A 19,627-nucleotide genomic window follows, 5' to 3' on the forward strand; every position below is an offset into this window, starting at 1 on the left:
TAGATAATTTTTTATATTGTTTTCGTTAAAATGGTTACAAAATTGTATGGATTTTAAAAAAAAATGAGTTGATTTATTTAAAATTGGGCAAAATTAAATTTTAAGGTATATTTTAAGTAAAGCAGCATATTATAAAACACTAATTACGATACAATTGTTTAAAATTTAAATGAATAATATTTTTAACTAAAACATGCAAATTTCTTCATAATGAAAATTTTAGTAGATATTAACTAATGTTACACAAAAAAAAAACTTTTACAATCTTGTGAATTAAAAACAAATTCCTTGACTATGCCAATACAATGATATATTTGTACAACCTTTTTTTCACATTAATTTTACCATAAACAACATAATTTACAATAAGCTATAATCTAAATATCAATCTTACTGTCAATTCTAGCTTACATCATTTTAATCATTTCAAATATCAATTATTATATATCAATTACTATAAGAAAAGTATGAGGAGTTAAGAGCTATAATTACTTTGTAAGAGTAACCTCTTTCAATAGCTCAGCTCTCTTTTTCTGCTGTTTCTCGTCTCATAAATCTCACCAGCATCATAATTGATGTCATAAATGGTTCATTATCAAAGTCATCATAAAATGGTAAGATAAACCTAGAAATATTTATATGTACTTAATATATTCCACAAAGCAAACAGCAAGGGAAATTTTTTTTCCAACTAACTCATAACAATAAACTATTTATACATTATATATATAAACTAATGTGATATGTGTCCTTCTCAATAAGTGATTTGTGAGGAGAAGTTGGCTTGAATCAAGTGTTCTCTTGTCTTCTAAGTTTGTTTTAAAATTAAAAGTCTATTAGATCCGCTATGGATTTGTTATTTAATGTCAATCATAAAATATAAAATTAATGCTTTTCTTAAAAACATCAACCAAACAAAAGAGAGGTCTAAAAAATTTTAATGCCTGACTTGCCCAAGTTATGTAAAATTTCTGAACATGCCAATATTTTTTTTACCGACCAGGAATGAAAACATTTATTCAGGAATTGTGCAAACTGTAATACCGAATTAGTACCCCTTCAACTTGACAAAAAATTGCAAAGATGCTGGATAAAATGCACCAAAGAGAAGGAGAGAAATCTATTGCATATAATAAAACCTAAATGATACTTAGCAACTTAATAATATAAATGAGAAATTATAAAGTTTCTCTTTTTATTCTGCTTGTTGTGCTTATTTTTATTACAACAGTCAATCACTGTGCATAAAAAAAAAATATACAGGTTAAAATTGAAATGTGAAAGGCAAGCACAAAGCATGAAAGAAAAGCACGAAGCACAAAAGCAGTTGTAATTAAACTTTGGTTGTTTATGTTTTTATTAGTAAGCATTCAAAAAAATATGCATCTTAAGACAAGTAAAAATTTCTTTTGGGTATGTATTTTGAACACTAACAAACTTAAAAAGGTAAGTAAATATTTTGAGATTTTATAAACTCCAGAGAAAAGTGACATACTATGTGATTTTTAGAAAGGAAAGGAAATATTTTGAGATTTTACAAACCCCAGAGGATAGTAACATACTATGTGATTTAAAGTACAATTAATACCTTTTTTGATCCTCGCATCTGCCAATGGCAACGAGTGCTTTTACATCTGTGCCTCTCATACCATAGTCAATAAATTCTTTGGCAGCTTCAAAATTCTACGACACTCTTTGTAGGCATTGATGGAGAACCCAGGATCGCTTTTTGATTTTACTCTACAAATGCAATTATTGAAGCTATCACTTTGAAAAAATTAATAAAACAATGATAACAATGATGAATAAACAATGATAAATAAGACAATGATGCCAAAAATCTGCGTTTAAAGAAAACTTTTTTGATTTAAAAACTGTTGTAGGAGATGTAACAATATATTTTTTATAAAATTATCTAACATTCTCAACAAAAATTAATTTTTAGAACATTTGAAAGATTTTAACCTAAATTTATTAAGAGTAACAGTATTATAAAACATATTGCAAATCCAAAGTAAATAGTTTATTTGCCAAAGAATATAATATTAAATAATATATGTTTATCAATACACTGTTTTTGCGCCATTAAAAACATGGAAAACTAACAAATTTTGAAACATGATAAAGTATTTATTAACCTCTTTTTAACTATCCAAAATTTAATCATGCATTATAAATTCAAGAGAACGAAGAACAATAATACCAAATTATTATAATTCAATCAAAATTTTAATGACATTTCAACTAAACATATAAAAATATTGATATCAAAGTATCATAATTATATCATTATTCATTCATTTCTTTAGCATAAAAGATGATATTAATAATGAATGAGATCTTCATGTGAGTCAGTTTGATGAACATTACTTATTAAGCATTATTAATTAATTATTAACTGCATTTCAATGCTTTATTGCTTAATAAGCATAATTAATTATTATTAACATCATAGTAGCATAAATATAAAATACTGAAGCAATAAATATGTTTTAGCACTAATGATTTAATAATAAACTACTTTTTTGAGAATTAATTTTAACACAATCAAGCTTTAACCATAAAAATGCTTATAAGTAATATAATATTAAAGAAATATATACTGGTAATATAAATTAATTTGAAATATTTTTTAATCCTCCAGAATTATACTCTTTTATAAAAGTATTTTATTTTGAAAATATTAGAATCATAAATAAAATAATACAGCATACATACAATAAGAATTTGTTTACACTGGTAACAGAAAAAGTTTAAAAAATCTGAAAAATAAAAAACATAAAATTCAGAAAGGGACCTCTTTTCCTTGGATTGTAGAATACAAATGAATTATTTAACAAGATTGAAAAAAAAATTTAACTCATTCTATAATTACATTTCTTAAATAATTTTAAAAACTATCAGAACATGCAGTTGCTCATGGTCTGTATTATTTTAAGATTTTTTAGAAGCATTATGACTTAGCTTTAAATTTACACACGTTAATTTATTTTATAAATATATTTTTGTAGTAGAGCAATAATACGTAAACATTAAGAAACCACAATTGTTTATTAAACTTATATTAGCAATAAACTCATTATAAAATATATTTTTGGAATACTTACTATTTTTTCATTAGATGAAATTTAAATTAAAGTATTTTTATAAGTAGTAGAAAATTAAGTTACTTATTTCAAATTATTTCTATAAAAAAACTAATCTTGGTTTCTTTTTAAAAAAAAAGAGTTGATTTTAAACTGTGGTTTAAAAACAGCTAACCCTGGAAAGAGTTACTGAGAAGGGGAAACAGTATAAAAGTTCCATAGATTTTGTGCTGCAACTGTTCGACTCATCTACAGTCAGTCAAAATTTGCAATTTTAGCATATAACATTAATGTCTTCTCTAATTCTATTTTCTAGCATAACCCCAAGCTGTTATGATCCAATGAAAAACTTTCTTCTGCACTCTTCAAAACTTTTTAACAGATCAAGTTTTCTGAAAGAGAAAAAGCTGATCTACATCCTTAGAAGAGTACTCGGTACTGAAATGTTAGATTTATACATTCTAGATTAAAAATCTTATTGTTCGATTCCTGTAAAACATAATGATAAATACTTTATAATGTGTTAAATAGAGAAACAAATTGAAGGTAAATAATACCATTCTTACTAAATAATTATGAATAGTCTCAACAGTAGCGGGCATTTTTCTCCACTGACGCTGGTACACAAGATCAGTATCTAAATTATAGGTCTGAACAAGAGCCAATGCTTCTCCATATTCTTCGTTATTTATCTTTGCAAAAAGATAAAAGAAGAAAATTAGAAAAACCTAGCTTGTAAGTTAGAATACATTGGAAATACGGTATTATCTCTAGAATACAAAAACATAAAATTTAAACTAAAAATAAAACAGTTTTTTAATTACAATATCAATAAATTTAAACATTTGAAAATTTAGAAATATTCAAATATTTTTTAATGGAATAGTTCACGTTTGCAAACATAAATATTAAACATAAATAATTATATTTAAACTAAAACACTTCAGCATAGTCAGTAAAATTGGTGTTTCAAAAATAAATAAACATAAAAATCAAATGATCATCAAAATTTTAAGGACGAAGAAGCCATTTATTAGTCCTCAAAGTATTCTTTCATGTATACAGTGTTTGCCCTAAGTCTTTTGAGAAGGGCACCCTAGCCTACCTATCCTTTCATGCGCCCTCTTTGACCTTTTATAATAAGCCATCATCGCTTAAAAACATTGTCCACTGTTTAAACAATAATTTTACACAGGTAAAATTATCTGCATACATAGGTTTAATTCTGATTACTTTTGTCAAGATAATTTGCAACTGGTTAAATTTCTATAATTTTCTCTTCTTTTTGAAGGGTATAATTGATGAATTTTTTAACGGATTTTAAATTCTAAAATCATTTTTCCAGTACCTTTTTTTAAAAAAAAAAGGTATTGAAAAAATTTTGAAAAAGAAAAGGTTTCGTTAAATATTTATTTTCTCGTAATTTTCAGCTTAAATTATAGAAAAAAGTTGTTTATCAAAAGTTTTTTTCAAGTTGTTTATCAATAATCACTTAGTATTTAGTTTGCTTTAAAAAAATTTTGCACAGTGATATTTTTAGTATGCTTTTGATTAATATTTTTTTTTGTAAACTACAAATTTTTTTCTTATTTTGATGATGAGTGAGAATTACTTTTTGAAATACGCACATAAAATAGTATAAAAGGGTAAATTTTTTAAATAGTATAAGAGGAAAATTGTTGAGGATCAAATTCAGGTACTACATAATATTACATATTTTTACAGTGTTAAGTGGGTGCCTTTTCAAAACTCTAAGCACTTTCTGTGAGAAAGCACCCTGAAAGCATGTTTATTCCTAGGGAGAACTCTGTGTATAATGTTTTCATCAAAGATTTTTTATAAAATAATAATGTAAATTTAAAAGTACAAAGCAAATAATAATAATAACACTAAATATTAAAACTAATGTTAAGTACGAATAAGGGAAAAGTTTGACAAAAATTACTTTAATGTCACCATTTTTAAACATTTCTGAAAATCGGCCAAAATTCTTAAAGAATATTCTTTTCAAGCTCTTATGAAATCAATTGAAATAACTACTTATTTAAGTTTCAGAAAATTTACATTGCTTATTTAAGCCCAAAATTAGATTACTTCAGGAAAAGTAAAAAATAGAACAAGGTGGTGTGTTAATACTTTCTTACGTAATCATATGATTTGATTACTTTTGGTGACAAGGAGAGAGGGGGTGTCCAAAGTTAGGGGAAAAAACATTATTTATTTGTACGTCTCCATATAAATCGAAATATTTTCTATTTGAATTTTTCTTAAGATGGTTCATTATAGAGATTTGTGAAGATGACACGCACTTTACTCAGAATTTTATAAATCCTAAAAAATTCAAAATTTTTGTTCATTCGTAAATGAAGAGAGTTGAATGTTAATGAATAGATGACACTAACAAAGCAAAATACCTGTTAAAATTTTTTAACGTTAAAAATATCAGATTTAACTTAGCAAGTTTATACTGTATTTAAATTTTTTTAATAAATTTTTATTCCCCTTGATAATTTTTTAGTTGCTTCTGTACTAATTTTTCCTAACTACTTATATGTGACAAAAGTAGGTGCCAAACATTTCAAAAAAGGAATTATTTCAAAAGATTAAAAAGTTTGAAATTAGTGCATTTTACCTTATTTGCGGAGTTTATGACTTCAGCATCACATTAAAAAGACTCCTAATTATTATTTAAAGTAGCTAAATATTTTCTTGAATCACGTAACTTTGAAAAGAATTAAAAATTGCAATATTTATTTACATTATTTAATAAAATTTGTTTATTTTCTCAATATGGCCTAAAAAGAATATAAAAAAAAACGAGAACGTCCTAGATACTTCAATTTTTGTAAATATTTTGTAGTACGTTTTTTTTTCTTTTCCTTTTTCAATTCAAAAACCTATTAAGATCAACTTTTGAATTAGAGCACTTTTATCTTTTTCTGAAGAACAAACTCTTTCTTTTTTCTGTTAAAAATTAACAACCTTATAGTAAGGAACAGTTATCCACGAAATTAATTAGTAGCGTTTATGTGGGATAATTAACTAATAACATTTTATAGTATGAAAAATTCATATCAAAACTAGTAAACAATTTACAAAAAAGAACTTAAATACTTTTCTTAAGAGAGAGCTGATATTTTTTGCTTTGCGAAGTGGCTGGAAGGGAATCTAAGATTAGGATTACTAAGATCTTGAGCATTTTTTTTCTCTCCTGTTGGCTTCTACACATTTCCAACTTTAAGAACTAACAAAGTGCAGTTTTATACTTATTACTCACAGTTCCAGTTATTCATATCGTGTGTTGATATGTTACTATTAAAAATATTTAAAAGGAAATTGCACAATTGGTAGATTTAAAGGCAATATGTAAGACCTAGTTTTAATGCCGTGATGGCTCAGGGTATAGAGCTCTTGCCTTCCAATGAGGTGATCCGGGGGCGAATTCCTCCAATGACTGGAAGATTCGAATTCCGCACCCGGCTCGCTTCGACCCTAGTGCTGGCGTAAAATATCCTCAGTGGCAGATGGATCATGAGTTTGAGTCCCCTTGCAGTCAGATTAACTGTGGGATGTCTCAGTGGTTTTCTTCTCCGTGTAACGCAAATGAGTGTTAATTTTATTAAAAAAAAGGCTCCATGAAGGCAAATTTCTCCCAATACTTGAAAACTTGTCTTCTGGATTATGCTCAGAATTACAAGGCTACGTAGAACATTGGTAGTTGTAAATCCAAAATTGGGTCAGCTGTTCAATGACGGTTATAAAATAAAATTGTCATGGAGGAATCAGGTTGGCGTAGCAAAATACAAATTCCCTTCCCAATGAGCTGTCCCACAATCAATGACAGGTCTATATGAATTCTACTCTTGGCTTACACCGACCAGAAAGTTAAGTAAAAGATCATAACTGCACATGGGTCACGGGTTAAATTCCCTTTATCGTTGGGCTAATGTTTTCGTGGAAGGTACATGCAAGGTTTTCGTGGTTTTTCTCTCGATGTAACGTTTGCCGTTTTCTGTGTAGGTGAAAAGATATATTTAAGATTTATTGTCATTTAATGGAACTGCAGCAAGCATGCTGAAAGTATCTTTTGGAACAGTTAACAGGAACAGCAAAAATATCATATTTAGAAGGAAAAAAAAGCGTAACTTATTACTATATTGTCCCAAATTCCTTCTTTATAAAAAATGCAAAACATATAAATAATAGTAATTTAATGAATTTATCAAGCTTCTGGTTGAAAATAAGACATTCTATTAACAGTTCTGTAAATCAATTACTTTAATAAACAAGCATTTTATATTTGAAGTATTTTTTTCTCATTTGTAATATATACCAATGTTATGGAGTTTAAAAAATATTTTTACTTTTACGTAAAATTCTCAATTTTTTACAATATCAATCATAAATTTTATATTTCAATTTTTAAATAATCACAATCATGTAATACACAATATCTAAAAAAATATATTATTCAAAGAGGGATATAAAAATTTTTAGGAGAGTTTTAGGTATTCAAAGTAATATATAGCTGTAATGCCTTTAGTGCTTTCGTTACATTTGAACGGCCCAAAAATTTATTAAAGCACTACAATACAATTCTTACCAGAGCCATGATGAATCACACAATACTATTCTCCATCATAAAGACAACATCCTGTTCTATAAAATTCAAATCAATCAATAAGATATGCATAAAATATCAGCATTTTAATATAATAATAAATTTATGACACATATGGATATGTGGTCACTATTACTTATTTGTTCGAAGAAACATTTTATTACTAACTAACTCCAAGTAGTTTGTGCCACCAGAATAGCTAGCAAATACTATTTGGAGAAGCAAATACTAACTCAAAGTAGTTTGCGCCACCAGAATAGCTAGCAAATACTAACTCCAAGTAGTTCGCGCCACCAGAATAGCTAGTAAATACTACTTGCAGTAGCAAATATTAACTCCAAGAAGTAGTTTGCGCCACCAAAATTTTCCGGAATATGTTGGTAGGTATATAAATTATGCAGATAGCTATTTCAATAGTTTTAAATTTTAAAAAAGTGGCCCTTATATTTCTCACGTTATTTTAATTTTAGTTTAGTCTTGGTCTTTTATTATTTTTAGTCAAAACTTACATTATGCTTTAATTTACTCTATAATTTATATTCTATGGTTGACTGTAATTTCAAATTGACACGCATTTTCTTTACATTTAATTCTACGCTTACTGTTTAATTAACACAATTTTTACATTATGATTTCCACTTTTTTCTTTAAGCTTTACATTACTAGCTGTTTTTTTACTTTACATTTTTTGATTTAATTTATACTTCACATTTTATTTTACTTCATACTTTACTTTATGCTTAGCTTACTTGACGCTTAAACTTTAAACTAGGCTGTGCTTTTTACAATATTTTATTTTGGTGTCTTCTTTACTTTACACTTTATTTTTACTATATTTTACACTTTTTTATACTTTCCGCTTTACAAGTTACTGTATAATTCAAGCTTAATTATTCTATATTTTACATGACACACATTTATAAAATTTTTTGCTTTATATTATTCTACATTTTGTTTTATATTTAACACATTATTGCATAATACACGCTTCACTTGAATTTTCGGTTTATCTGCTTTCCACATTTCTTAATGTTTCACACATTACTTTACGCTATACTTTCTACTATGCTTGATAATACTAGATAATTCTGATAGCAGAATTCAAAACTCACTGTGATTTTTGAATCTTGTTATCAGAATTATCAAGTATTGTTGACACATGCATTTTCTTCAAATTAAATTGCAATTGGCTTGAAAAATCAAAAAAGTCAGATTAATTTTATTAAAATCAGATTTTTTTTTCATTTAAGCCGGATATTATTTTTTTAATTTTTATTAGATGTCTAGTATGTTTTTAAGGGGTCACAGTACCTTTGCAACAATTCTTTTAAATAAAGGTATAATCATTCATTTTGTGGATGCTTTACATGCTCATTTAACTTATAATCAATAAATTATCTTCAAAAAGTAATTAAACTGTAATTTTTTTAACATTTTGAAAAATTCAAAATTTTTAAATCCCTAAGGCTTTTTTATTTGAACATATTTTCAAAAATTTTTTTTTCTTAGTGCTTACAATATTCATCTTAACAATTTTGTGCATTCATTTGTTGATATATCAATTAGAATATTTTGGATAGATTATTTTATAAAAATGTAGAAAAAAAGGTGAAAAATTTCTGTTAGGTATATATAACATGCTGTAAAAATTTTAATACCTCATAAAATGCTTATTTCATGCACAGTTTAAATAAATGTATTACACTTAAGATAAATAAGTTTACTTCAAAGCTTTATCTTAAATAGAAAAAATTCCTTAGGGATTTAATTAAGATTAAAACACAAAATTATCATCTATGAGAAAAAGCACTCTAAAATCTGTCTGTAGTTTCTGTATTAGGACAATCTAAAATCATTCATAACTTTTTTAAAAATGTAGATAGAGTGATGATTTTTTTTCAGTGAATTTGAAATAGTTTTAAGTTTTATTATAAGCAATAAAAAAAAATCGATATTTTGGTCATTTTTTGGGCACTGTGACCCCTTAAAAATATTTAATTTTTTTGCAGATATAAAGCATGTGATTGAAATGTAAAGTAATGAACATAAAAGAATAAATGTATTTTAAATGCAATAGAAATATTTGACTAAAATTTCAAGTATTACCTAACAGTCTCAGAAATAATATTTCTTTTAAATATGGATGTATTAAAACAATTTTAATATCACATTATAAAATTAACTATTTGATAATAATAATTATTGTCCAATATGTCATTTGCAATATTGATTAAAACTAATAAAAATTTCATAGCAAATCAAATAATTCAGATGTATTTAGTTTATTCTAAAAATAATTAAGGAGTGGACTTTAAATTAAAAATATTAACTTCCTGGCTTTTTCATTTTCCACTTTATTTTTCATTTGAGTATACTGGGACAGTCACCAAAATTAAAAAAGCAAGCCTCTCACAGAGACATAAGTAAGCTTTTCTTCTGTTATCTGTTCAATATTAGATGGCTAAATATATGGTTCATCATTAAAGTGGAAGCATTTGAGATGCAACAACATCCTCAGAAATATTCATAGAAAAGATCTGTATAATAAATGTTATTGTGATTTCATAATTAATGTCATGAAATTACTAAAATATTTCTTGTGAACTTAGTTAAAAAAAATTTTTTCCTTTTAATTCTGAAATGTAAACTAATTATAATAATTATAATAAAAGGCTAAGAAATAGAAATCCTATCATTTTTTCTTTTTTATATGCAGTGAAGAGCAGTTCTGGTATGTTAACAACAAATGAAAAGGAACAATTCTGGCACTGCTGGAATAGAACACATGAAGAGAAAGAGGTATTTTGTTGCCGCTGAACATAAAAAATTTGAAAATGGTTTCCCTACCTTCCAAAAATATATAAACTTATAAATACAGATTTTATATAAATGATAAATAGGTTTAAGAAGCATTAAATTTTACTCAAAAATGATAATATTAGATTAAAAAAAAATTTTTAATTTAAATCAGTGACATTTTTTAAAAAAAATCCAAGTGGTTTAAATTATAATTTTTCTTTTTCAATACCTATTCATGTTAAATAATTCCTTGATAACAATGCTTGATATTTCTGATTTATACTGAAATAAATACAATAATGTTATCTTTTTAACATATTAATAACTGGTACATTCATATATTTTAAATGGGCGTTAAGAAGAGATGTTGGTGCATGCAAAAGTCTCATTCAGACATGTATTCTTTAATCCAACATGCTAAGCAGGGCATGTATTAAAATGTTGAAATTTTTTAAGCACTAGGAGATCCTGAATAACACACAAAAATAATGGGTTAGCATTATTTTTAAAAAATATCTATACATTTATGCATATAGACATAAATTTATTAAAGAAAATTATTTAGAGTCAGATAATAATGTCAATTCAGTCATAGTGAAAAGTATCAAATACATATCATCTTTAACTCACTTTTCACTGAAATATTTCCAATTGCCTAGGATCACAAAAAATATAATTAAACAAACAAAAATTCCTAAAGGACTTTTGAAATGAAATCATAAGTTTTTCTGTATTGTTTAGCTTTATTCATTCACAGGGTGCGTAGCCAAATCTTTGAATAAAAAATAAGCACTTTTTAAAAACTTTTTAAGCACTTTACAAAAATTTTCAAGCACTCAAAAAATCCATATTCGATCAATGATATTATTGAAAAACAAAAACTTTTTATGAACAGTTTTAGCATTGAAAAAAATCAAAAAAGATAGGAGCATAAATCGAAACAATCATGACTTTCCCACATCACCGAGTGAATTCAACTTGACCCTGAACTCAGAACAAAAGTACCCTTACCCCCTACGTCAAAAAAGGTGTTAGAAGTAAAATAAAATAAACAAGAATAAAATTAAAATAAATTAAAAAAGAAAACATTTCATAAGGATCTGATATTCTCTATCTGAATTGGAGCACTCGGGTTTCGGTTACAAGTGTGCGCGCATGCGCAAGTCATAACGTGGGTACGACATGAAGTGCGCGTTAATGATTACGTAGCAAACTCCCCATTTTTCGTGAAATGCATGGGATCCACCAGACATCACTGAAGGGGGGAAAAATTATTCGGAAAAATAGCACTTTTTAAAAACGCAAGCTGAAAAAAGCACCTTTCAAAGCTTTTAAAAACGAAATCTCCAAAAAAGCACCTTTAAGTACTTTTTACAAACGCTACGCACCCTGATTCATATATAGCACGAAATAATCATTTCTTATATTTTAGTATTTATCTTATTCTTTTGAGGTCAAAATGCAGCAAATTTATATTTTGTTCGAAAAAATTCATAAAAAAGGCCAAAAAGAAGCTTTTAAAAAGTAACATGTAATATAACATGAATAAAAATAACATGTAATGATGTATAATGTTAATACTTCACTAGTTTTTTTCTTCTTCTTTATAGAATCAAATTTTTACTTAATCATAATACTTCTTAAGAAATTAGAAATTTTTCTCCACTTCCATAAATTTTCTAGTCTTTAGTTAAATAAACTCAGTAAATATACCTTTTGTCAAAAAATATCCAACATTCTTTTTCTTATCTAGGGAAAAACTATTATTTGGAATGGAAGTAAAAAGTTTCTTTTAAAACAAAATTTCTTAAAACTTTATGTTAATAAGTAAATCAAAATCAACCAACTACTTTGTGATTCATAAGTTTATGCTTATCTTCATCTTTTTTAGAGTATAACAAAAGTTTAAAAAAATAATAAAAAATAATGGACATTAAATATAGCTTAAAAATATAGAAAAAATATTACAAAAATGGAAATTAAATTTTCAAAGCATGAAAACTAATAAAGTCTGTTTCAACAAGATATTTTGAAATAATGCAACAAACATTTCTAAACTTTTATCAACATTAATTTTACTAATATAAAACTTTATATTAAGAAGCTAAGAGAAAGCTGTGCACAATTCTTATTAAAATGTAAATTGGGGAAAACACTTTGATAAAAATTTATAAGAAAGTTAATATGAACTAATTTATTTATGTAATTAATCACAAATTAAAAACTGCCAGTAATTACATGGGCATCAGAATCTAATCAAACAAATGGGATTGATAAATTAGTCACATCAATTATAAGTTAGCTATCAATAATTTTAAAATAAATTTCATTCAACGTATTTTATTTTAATATACAAATTAAATTAACAAAAAAACAAACACTGGTTTTCATTATTGTAATAATTGTAATTTAATTGAGACAATTATCAGTCAAGATCAGTAGACTACTGATGAACTCTGGTCTACTGATGGAACTATATTTTAAAGTGAATATTTTTAATGATACATTCTCTTGTAATTAAATTGTTATTGCAGAAATTGTTATTGTTAGAAATTGATTAACTTGTATTAAAGATTTTAAAATTTTGCAATATGATATACAGATTTAGTTTCTAGCCAAGTTATAGAAATAAGCACCTGTACATTGTTTCTAGATTATATTAATTGAAGTGCGTTTGTGCTTTTATTTTTATTCGTTAATTTGCAAATCACTCCAGTATTCAGCGGTAAATTATGTGCATGTTAACTAAAGACTATAATACTTAAGTAGTTTTATATAGTATATTAATCCGAGTTTTTATTTAAACCCAAACAGACAACTCTCAATATAAGGACTCTTGCTGACTTAAACAGAGCACTTAAATTATAGTATACTGAGGTAACATATATAAAATAAAGGCTCTAAAAATTTAATTGTTAATAATTCTTGACAGGTAGATAAATTTTTTTCTGTAATTTAAAAAATAGATAAAATACTTCTCTTAAAATACTTCTTTTAGGAATGAAAACATTTAATTTCAAATGCTATTATGGAAAGTTTCAAGGAACCAGGTGTGCCAAAAATTACGTATGATTTGAAAAGTTAAGCAAAGAATGATGAATATTTACAAAAAAAAATTTCTTGTTAAATTTCAAAATTAGATACGAAGATTGTCAGCAGATGGAATCTATGGCTACAAACACCATTGTTACAACTAAAAAAGTATTTGAAAGAATGTCATGTCTAAATTAATGTCCTTAAACTTGGCCAGGTTTTGCTGCATACGGTAGTCATTTAAAAAAATTTCCGATATGTCCAGCAAGACTTTAGATGGTTCACAATGCTGAATTAGTTGCATGATTCCTTTAGCATCAGCATGTGCACTGAACAACATATACTACACAGAAATTTTAACCTCTACCTATTTAAAATACTCATATCATGAACAGAACTTCAGATCATAAATTTATTAAAACTAATAACTAAGTTAATAACTAACTTACAATCTGGCGATTTTCAAATTCAATTTTCTTGGCACCGCTAATGACTTTATGACCAATCGTTCCAGATACACAATAACCTGGCACAATTAACTACAAAAAAAATATGATCAAAATTAATTTAAACAAACATTTTTAACATATACATGATTTCTAAAAAGTAACTTAAAATAAAGTGGCCCCTCACTTACCCACAAGGAAAAGGTTCATCGTATTAAAATGCATTTTTGCCAATTTATGCTCTTTGCAAGATCGATTTTCTTAAGTGGTAAGAAATGAGGGTTGAAAAATCACTTAAAAACTTAGTTATGGTTACAATTATTCAAAATTAAGTTTAGGAATTACAAAGAAATAGTGTAGGGAACCACTGCTGAACTAGATTTGCCAGCACTTTAAATATAAAAATTATAAAAATATAAAATGTAATCTAAAAAGATTTTTTAAATTCCTTAATTCAAGCTAATAGATTTTGAGACAACCAGTAGATATTTTAACCTGCCTAAAACCTCACATCTTTTTTTCAAGTCACTTAAAAACTTGCCTTATTATAAATGTAATTATCATTGTATTTATCATTTAACTCTAGTGTAACTATCTTTTTAATTAAAAATTGATTTCATTCTCAATGATAAAAGTATCTACAAGTGTCACAGGTGAAACAAAGCTATTTGTTCAAAGCACTCTTGAGTAGGAAAATATTGACAAAGCTCTTTGGCTTTTACTGCATTTCTGAAAGTTTATACAGACAGACCTGTTTATATTGAATCTTGCGTGAAAAGCAAAAAATTTGAAATAAAGAGGTTTTCAATTAAACAGGTACTTTAAAAAATATAATTTAATTAAGAAATTTGATTATAAGTGCCTCAATTGTTTTTAGTAGAAATATATAGGCATTTCTGTACATTAATTATGCCACATATATTTATTTACAAAAAAAATTTTAACATACCTTTAACACTGAAAATAATCTTTTTAAAGATTTTTGACGTCTAACCTTCTTTGTTTGTTATGTTGTTTGAGCATTTGTGCTTGATTATTAGATATCGAGAAACAGAGATTTTGAAAGAAAACCTTTCGAGATAGACAAGGAAAATACATTGAATTTAAACAGTAAATGTGAGGAATTTTAGAAATTTTGAGATATAGAGGTTTGAGATAAACAGCTTTCACTGTAATAATAAAGGTCTTAGTTCAAGATTGAAGTTAATTTGACATGGTAAAGTTGAAAAAACATGAAAAATTAACATGTATTACTGTAAGTATTACTAAAAATTTAATATGGGGAAGCAAGCCCAGTCTCATCCTAATCGAGAAATAAAACATGATTTGTTTAACATCAAAAAGAAACTTAATAACATTTTTTTCAAGTAATAAACAAAACTCATAATTCTTAAGCAAGAATAAAATTATCTCCAAAACCCAGTAAATGTAAGACTATTTAAAAGTTTTACAACAGCTTTCTTAAGAAGACATGCAAAAGGGACCATTGGAACAGAAAGGTATTACAATTTCATTGAAATGAAACGTTAGAAATAAATCTGCAGTGAATAGAAATTAATCAGCAAAAAGAATTTCCAAGCTACTGAAACTAGTTACCATTCCGTTAATAATTAAAAACTGCTTTTGTTGTCTTCTTAGAAAAGTTTTAACCCTTAAGATACTCCTTAGATAAAACTGTATTTCAAAAAACTGTAAAAGATTCTCTTATTTCTTTTACACCAGAGACACAGGTGATTGCGACTCAAAGTGAAAAAACCTGAAATTTTATGCATAAAAACTCGATAACAAGCTATAAACTTAGATACAATTCATATTTAATATAATTTTTTGAACTAAAGATTTATAATTAAATTATCTACCTTTAAAGAATATCACACTTTTATGGTAACTAATTTAAGAAAAACTTAGTTCTTATAAAAATTGTAACATTGGGTTCTAAATTCGTGTGAATATTAATCACGATATCGGATCTTAACATTGGATTTTTGAAACTCATAAATACAAATCGGGATGCATTAATTTTAGATCCTGTGAATGTGAATAGCGACATTGGATTTTAAATTCGCGTGAATACAAATCGCGATATTGATTTAAAAAATGTGTCAATACAAATTGCGATATTAGATTTTAAATCACATGAACACTAATCGAAATGTACGATTTTTAAATCACGTGAATACAATTCACAATGAGAAACTTTTAAATACGAAAATCGATGTTTGATAATAAAATCACATGGATATGGATCGCGATATTATCAGATTCCAGCATAGTTTCAAATATTTAAAACGACCGACTAACAAAAAAATTAAAATTGCGGAACAATCACATGTATGAGAACATCTCTTTAACACGATTTAGTGAAGGTTTCAAAATTTAAATTGCAGAACTTACTTCAAATTTTAGGTTAATTTCCGGCATAGTTTCTAATAATAAAAATTACCGACTAACCAAAAAAAAGAAATTGCATAACAGTCACATGTATGAAAACGTCTCGTTAACGTGATTTAGTGAAGTTCTCAACATTTTCATTGTAGAACTTAATTCTCACTTTAAATTTTAGGTTGCAGTGAAAATTTTGTCGGATTAAAAGTTTTTATTCGCGGAGTCAACAAATCAATGGTCTTGAGATACTCAGAATTCTACGAAAAAATCACATGCTTTGCTCCTAGACCTGAAGGAATGATGCAAAAAAAAGCGGGGGGTACGCCCGGAATACAATCAGCCCAGCAGAGAAATATAAAGAAGGGAGAAAAAATTTTAAATTATTAATAAAATTTTAAAATTGGAACTATGGGAAATTATAAGAGGAGTTATTATAAAGCAAATCAACAAATATATTCAGATATTTATATTGAATAAAAAAAAAACGACATATATTATTGTAAAAAAATGAATACTTAAAGTGCTACACTTGATAAAATTTAAAAATACTAAAATTAGATACTCACAATGATAAAATTAAAATATTTTTAATGTAAGAAAAGATAAAATATTTTATTTGTTTAAATCAACTAACTTGACATGTTTGAAATTAAACATAAACATATTGCGGTGCACAAATATTTTCTTGATGTTTTGGTTGGTTTAAGTTATGAACATCTTAGAAAAGGAGGTAGCCTAAATGAAAAAAGAATATTAGAGTGAAGAATTTTTATTTACATTTTAAATATTTATGAACAAATATATATATATATATATAGAAAATGTATACCTAGTATTGAAAATGCCATATATTTGTCTCCTCATATCTATTTCATTAGTGGTAAAAATTCATAGAAAAGGATAATCTGCATGGAAAAATTGCATGGCTATCCAAAAGCATCAAAAGAGAGCAATACAATAAAAATTTAATTATCCGGAATGCACAGCAATCGGCATATTCTGGATTTGGAAAGTTTCAGATACTTGAGCACCAAAAATCTCAGTATATTATGTTATATTAATTTCTGGAAAAATGCCACACTTTAATAATAAAAATTATTGCAATTGACACTTATAAAAAAATAATGATAAAGGAAAAAGACTAAAAAAGTTATTCATAAAAATTATTAAAGATAAATAAAAAAAAACTGCAGGGCAGCTCTCTCTGAATTAAATACGTACTTGTTTAAAATTTAGAGATATTGAAGAAGAGGGGGGTTTTCATCAAGAATCCATAAATATTTTACAGTATATTCTCAAACCTTCCTTTTTAGAAAGAATAAACTATGAATTTCTGAACATTCTACTTTCTTTATCTTTCTGGTTAGTCAAATTTTGAGCAGCCAGCTTTTATTGCATATTCGCAGAATGAAACATGTGGTATAGAATTCAAAATTCAGAAAAAAAATGTTTTTAATTTTGTAATAGTATCACAAGTTAAATTATTTCCATAGCTACAAAGTATGGCTACGAAATCTCATTTAATGTTTACTTTTACTGCCATAAAATAAAAACTTGTTTAACTAATATCAAAGTCCCCTGTGTAATTGTGACAGCTTTAACTTTTAACACATTGCTTATTTCACTTTTTATCACTAATTGTTTTAGAATTATTTAAAAGTAAAATCATATTATCTAATTTAAATACAATTTATTATTATTTTATCAAAATCAAAAAAAAAATTATAAATAAAATATTCTTGCACTACAAAAAAAGGATAATTTGAAATAATTTAAAATTTTCACTAAGAGTTAGATCTTATTTCACAACAATTAAAAACATGTTACGCGGAATGAAGAATTATACTTGTACTAGGATTATCTATATAAGCACAGTCAAAGAATTGAAGAAGATTTATGCAATTCAAATTATTAACCCAAAATGTAATCTAAAAAGATTTTTTAAATTCCTTAATTCAAGGCAATAGATTTTGAGACAACCAGTAGATATTTTAACCTGCCTAAAACCTCACATCTTTTCTTCAAGTCACTTAAAAACTTGCCTTATTATAAATGTAATTATCATTGTATTTATCATTTAACTCTAGTGTAACTATCTTTTTAATTAAAAATTGATTTCATTCTCAATGATAAAAGTATCTACAAGTGTCACAGGTGAAACAAAGCTATTTGTTCAAAGCACTCTTGAGTAGGAAAATATTGACAAAGCTCTTTGGCATTTACTGCGTTTCTGAAAGTTTATACAGACAGACCTGTTTATCTTGAATCTTTCGAGAAAAGCAAAAAATTTGAAATAAAGAGGTTTTGAGTTATACAGGTACTTTAAAAAATTAAATTTAACTAAGAAATTTGATTATAAGTGCCTTAATTGTTTTTAGTAGAAATATATAGGCATTTCTGTACATTAATTATACCACATATACCTATTTACACAAAAAATTTTAACATACCTTTAACACTGAAAATAATCTTTTTAAAGATTTTTGACGTCTAACCTTCTTTGTTTGTTATGTTGTTTGAGCATTTGTGCTTGATTATTAGAAATTCGAGAAACAGAGGTTTTGAAAGAAAACATTAAAAATTTTGAGATATAGAGGTTTAAGATAAATAGCTTTAGCTGTAATAATAAAGGTCTTAGTTCAAGATTGAAGTTAATTTGACATGTTAAAGTTGAAAAAACATGAAAAAATTAACATGTACAGTACAGAACCCGTTATCCGGAAATCAGAAAACCGGAAAACCAAAAAACCGGAACGAAATTCGATACACTTTCCCACCATTTTTTTAAAAAAAATTTTTTTTCCTCATAAGATTTTAGGATTTTTCTTTCTTTTTTTAAAGATGTTTACCTTACCATCATTTTGGAAATAATTATTAGTGTATTACTTCATCGTTTTTTCTTCTTTTTAAGATTATTTCCAAATATTTTTTTTTTTTAGTTGGGTTTAACAATAAAAAAACGGCTTTTTGTAGCGATTCAGAAATTGTATAATTGAGAATTTTATAATTGAGAAAAAAATACTTACTGAGTAGACTACTTATTGTGATCCTACTTTTATCAAAAACATTGCTGCACCCAACACATGCCCAGCATAAAAAGCTTTGATTTCAAAGTCTTCATAAACCTGCATAAACAATATTCTATTTTAGAGTGCATAGCCAGATTTTTCAACAAAAAATAAGCACCTTTTCAGTACTTTTCAAGCACTCAAAAATATTTTTAATCACTATAAAAAAAATAATAAAGGAGGATCTGT

The 19,627-nt window shown here is 26.1% G+C and overlaps 2 protein-coding genes across 8 annotated transcripts in view; one reads left to right on the forward strand and one right to left on the reverse strand.

Annotated features, from left to right (window-relative positions):
• Positions 1-19,627, forward strand: part of LOC107456840 (phosphatidylinositol N-acetylglucosaminyltransferase subunit A) — a 223,531-nt gene that overhangs the window by 59,414 nt on the left and 144,490 nt on the right. The gene's annotated exons all lie outside the window — the stretch shown is intronic.
• Positions 1-19,627, reverse strand: part of LOC147812719 (uncharacterized) — a 53,026-nt gene that overhangs the window by 22,785 nt on the left and 10,614 nt on the right. For 3 of the 7 annotated variants that reach the window (XR_015432376.1, XR_015432377.1, XR_015432375.1), the window contains 6 exons: positions 19,397-19,495; positions 13,989-14,078; positions 7,690-7,745; positions 3,653-3,778; positions 1,589-1,740; positions 493-625 (listed from right to left, as the gene is read on the reverse strand). Coding sequence is in view for 2 of the 7 variants with exons in the window: in XM_087158659.1 (XP_087014785.1) it covers positions 1,589-1,647 (59 nt within the window). In the remaining 5 variants the exon portion in view is untranslated. Of the gene's footprint in view, positions 1-492; positions 626-1,588; positions 1,900-3,211; positions 3,479-3,652; positions 3,779-7,689; positions 7,746-13,988; positions 14,079-14,934; positions 17,159-19,396; positions 19,496-19,627 lie in introns of those variants that run through there. The other 4 variants (XR_015432378.1, XM_087158659.1, XR_015432379.1 and 1 more) reach the window with 4 other exon arrangements.

Source organism: Parasteatoda tepidariorum, chromosome 3, assembly GCF_982258835.1.
Source record: "Parasteatoda tepidariorum strain Cologne lab strain chromosome 3, Ptep-v5.0, whole genome shotgun sequence".
Classification (NCBI taxonomy): Eukaryota; Metazoa; Arthropoda; class Arachnida; order Araneae; family Theridiidae; genus Parasteatoda; species Parasteatoda tepidariorum.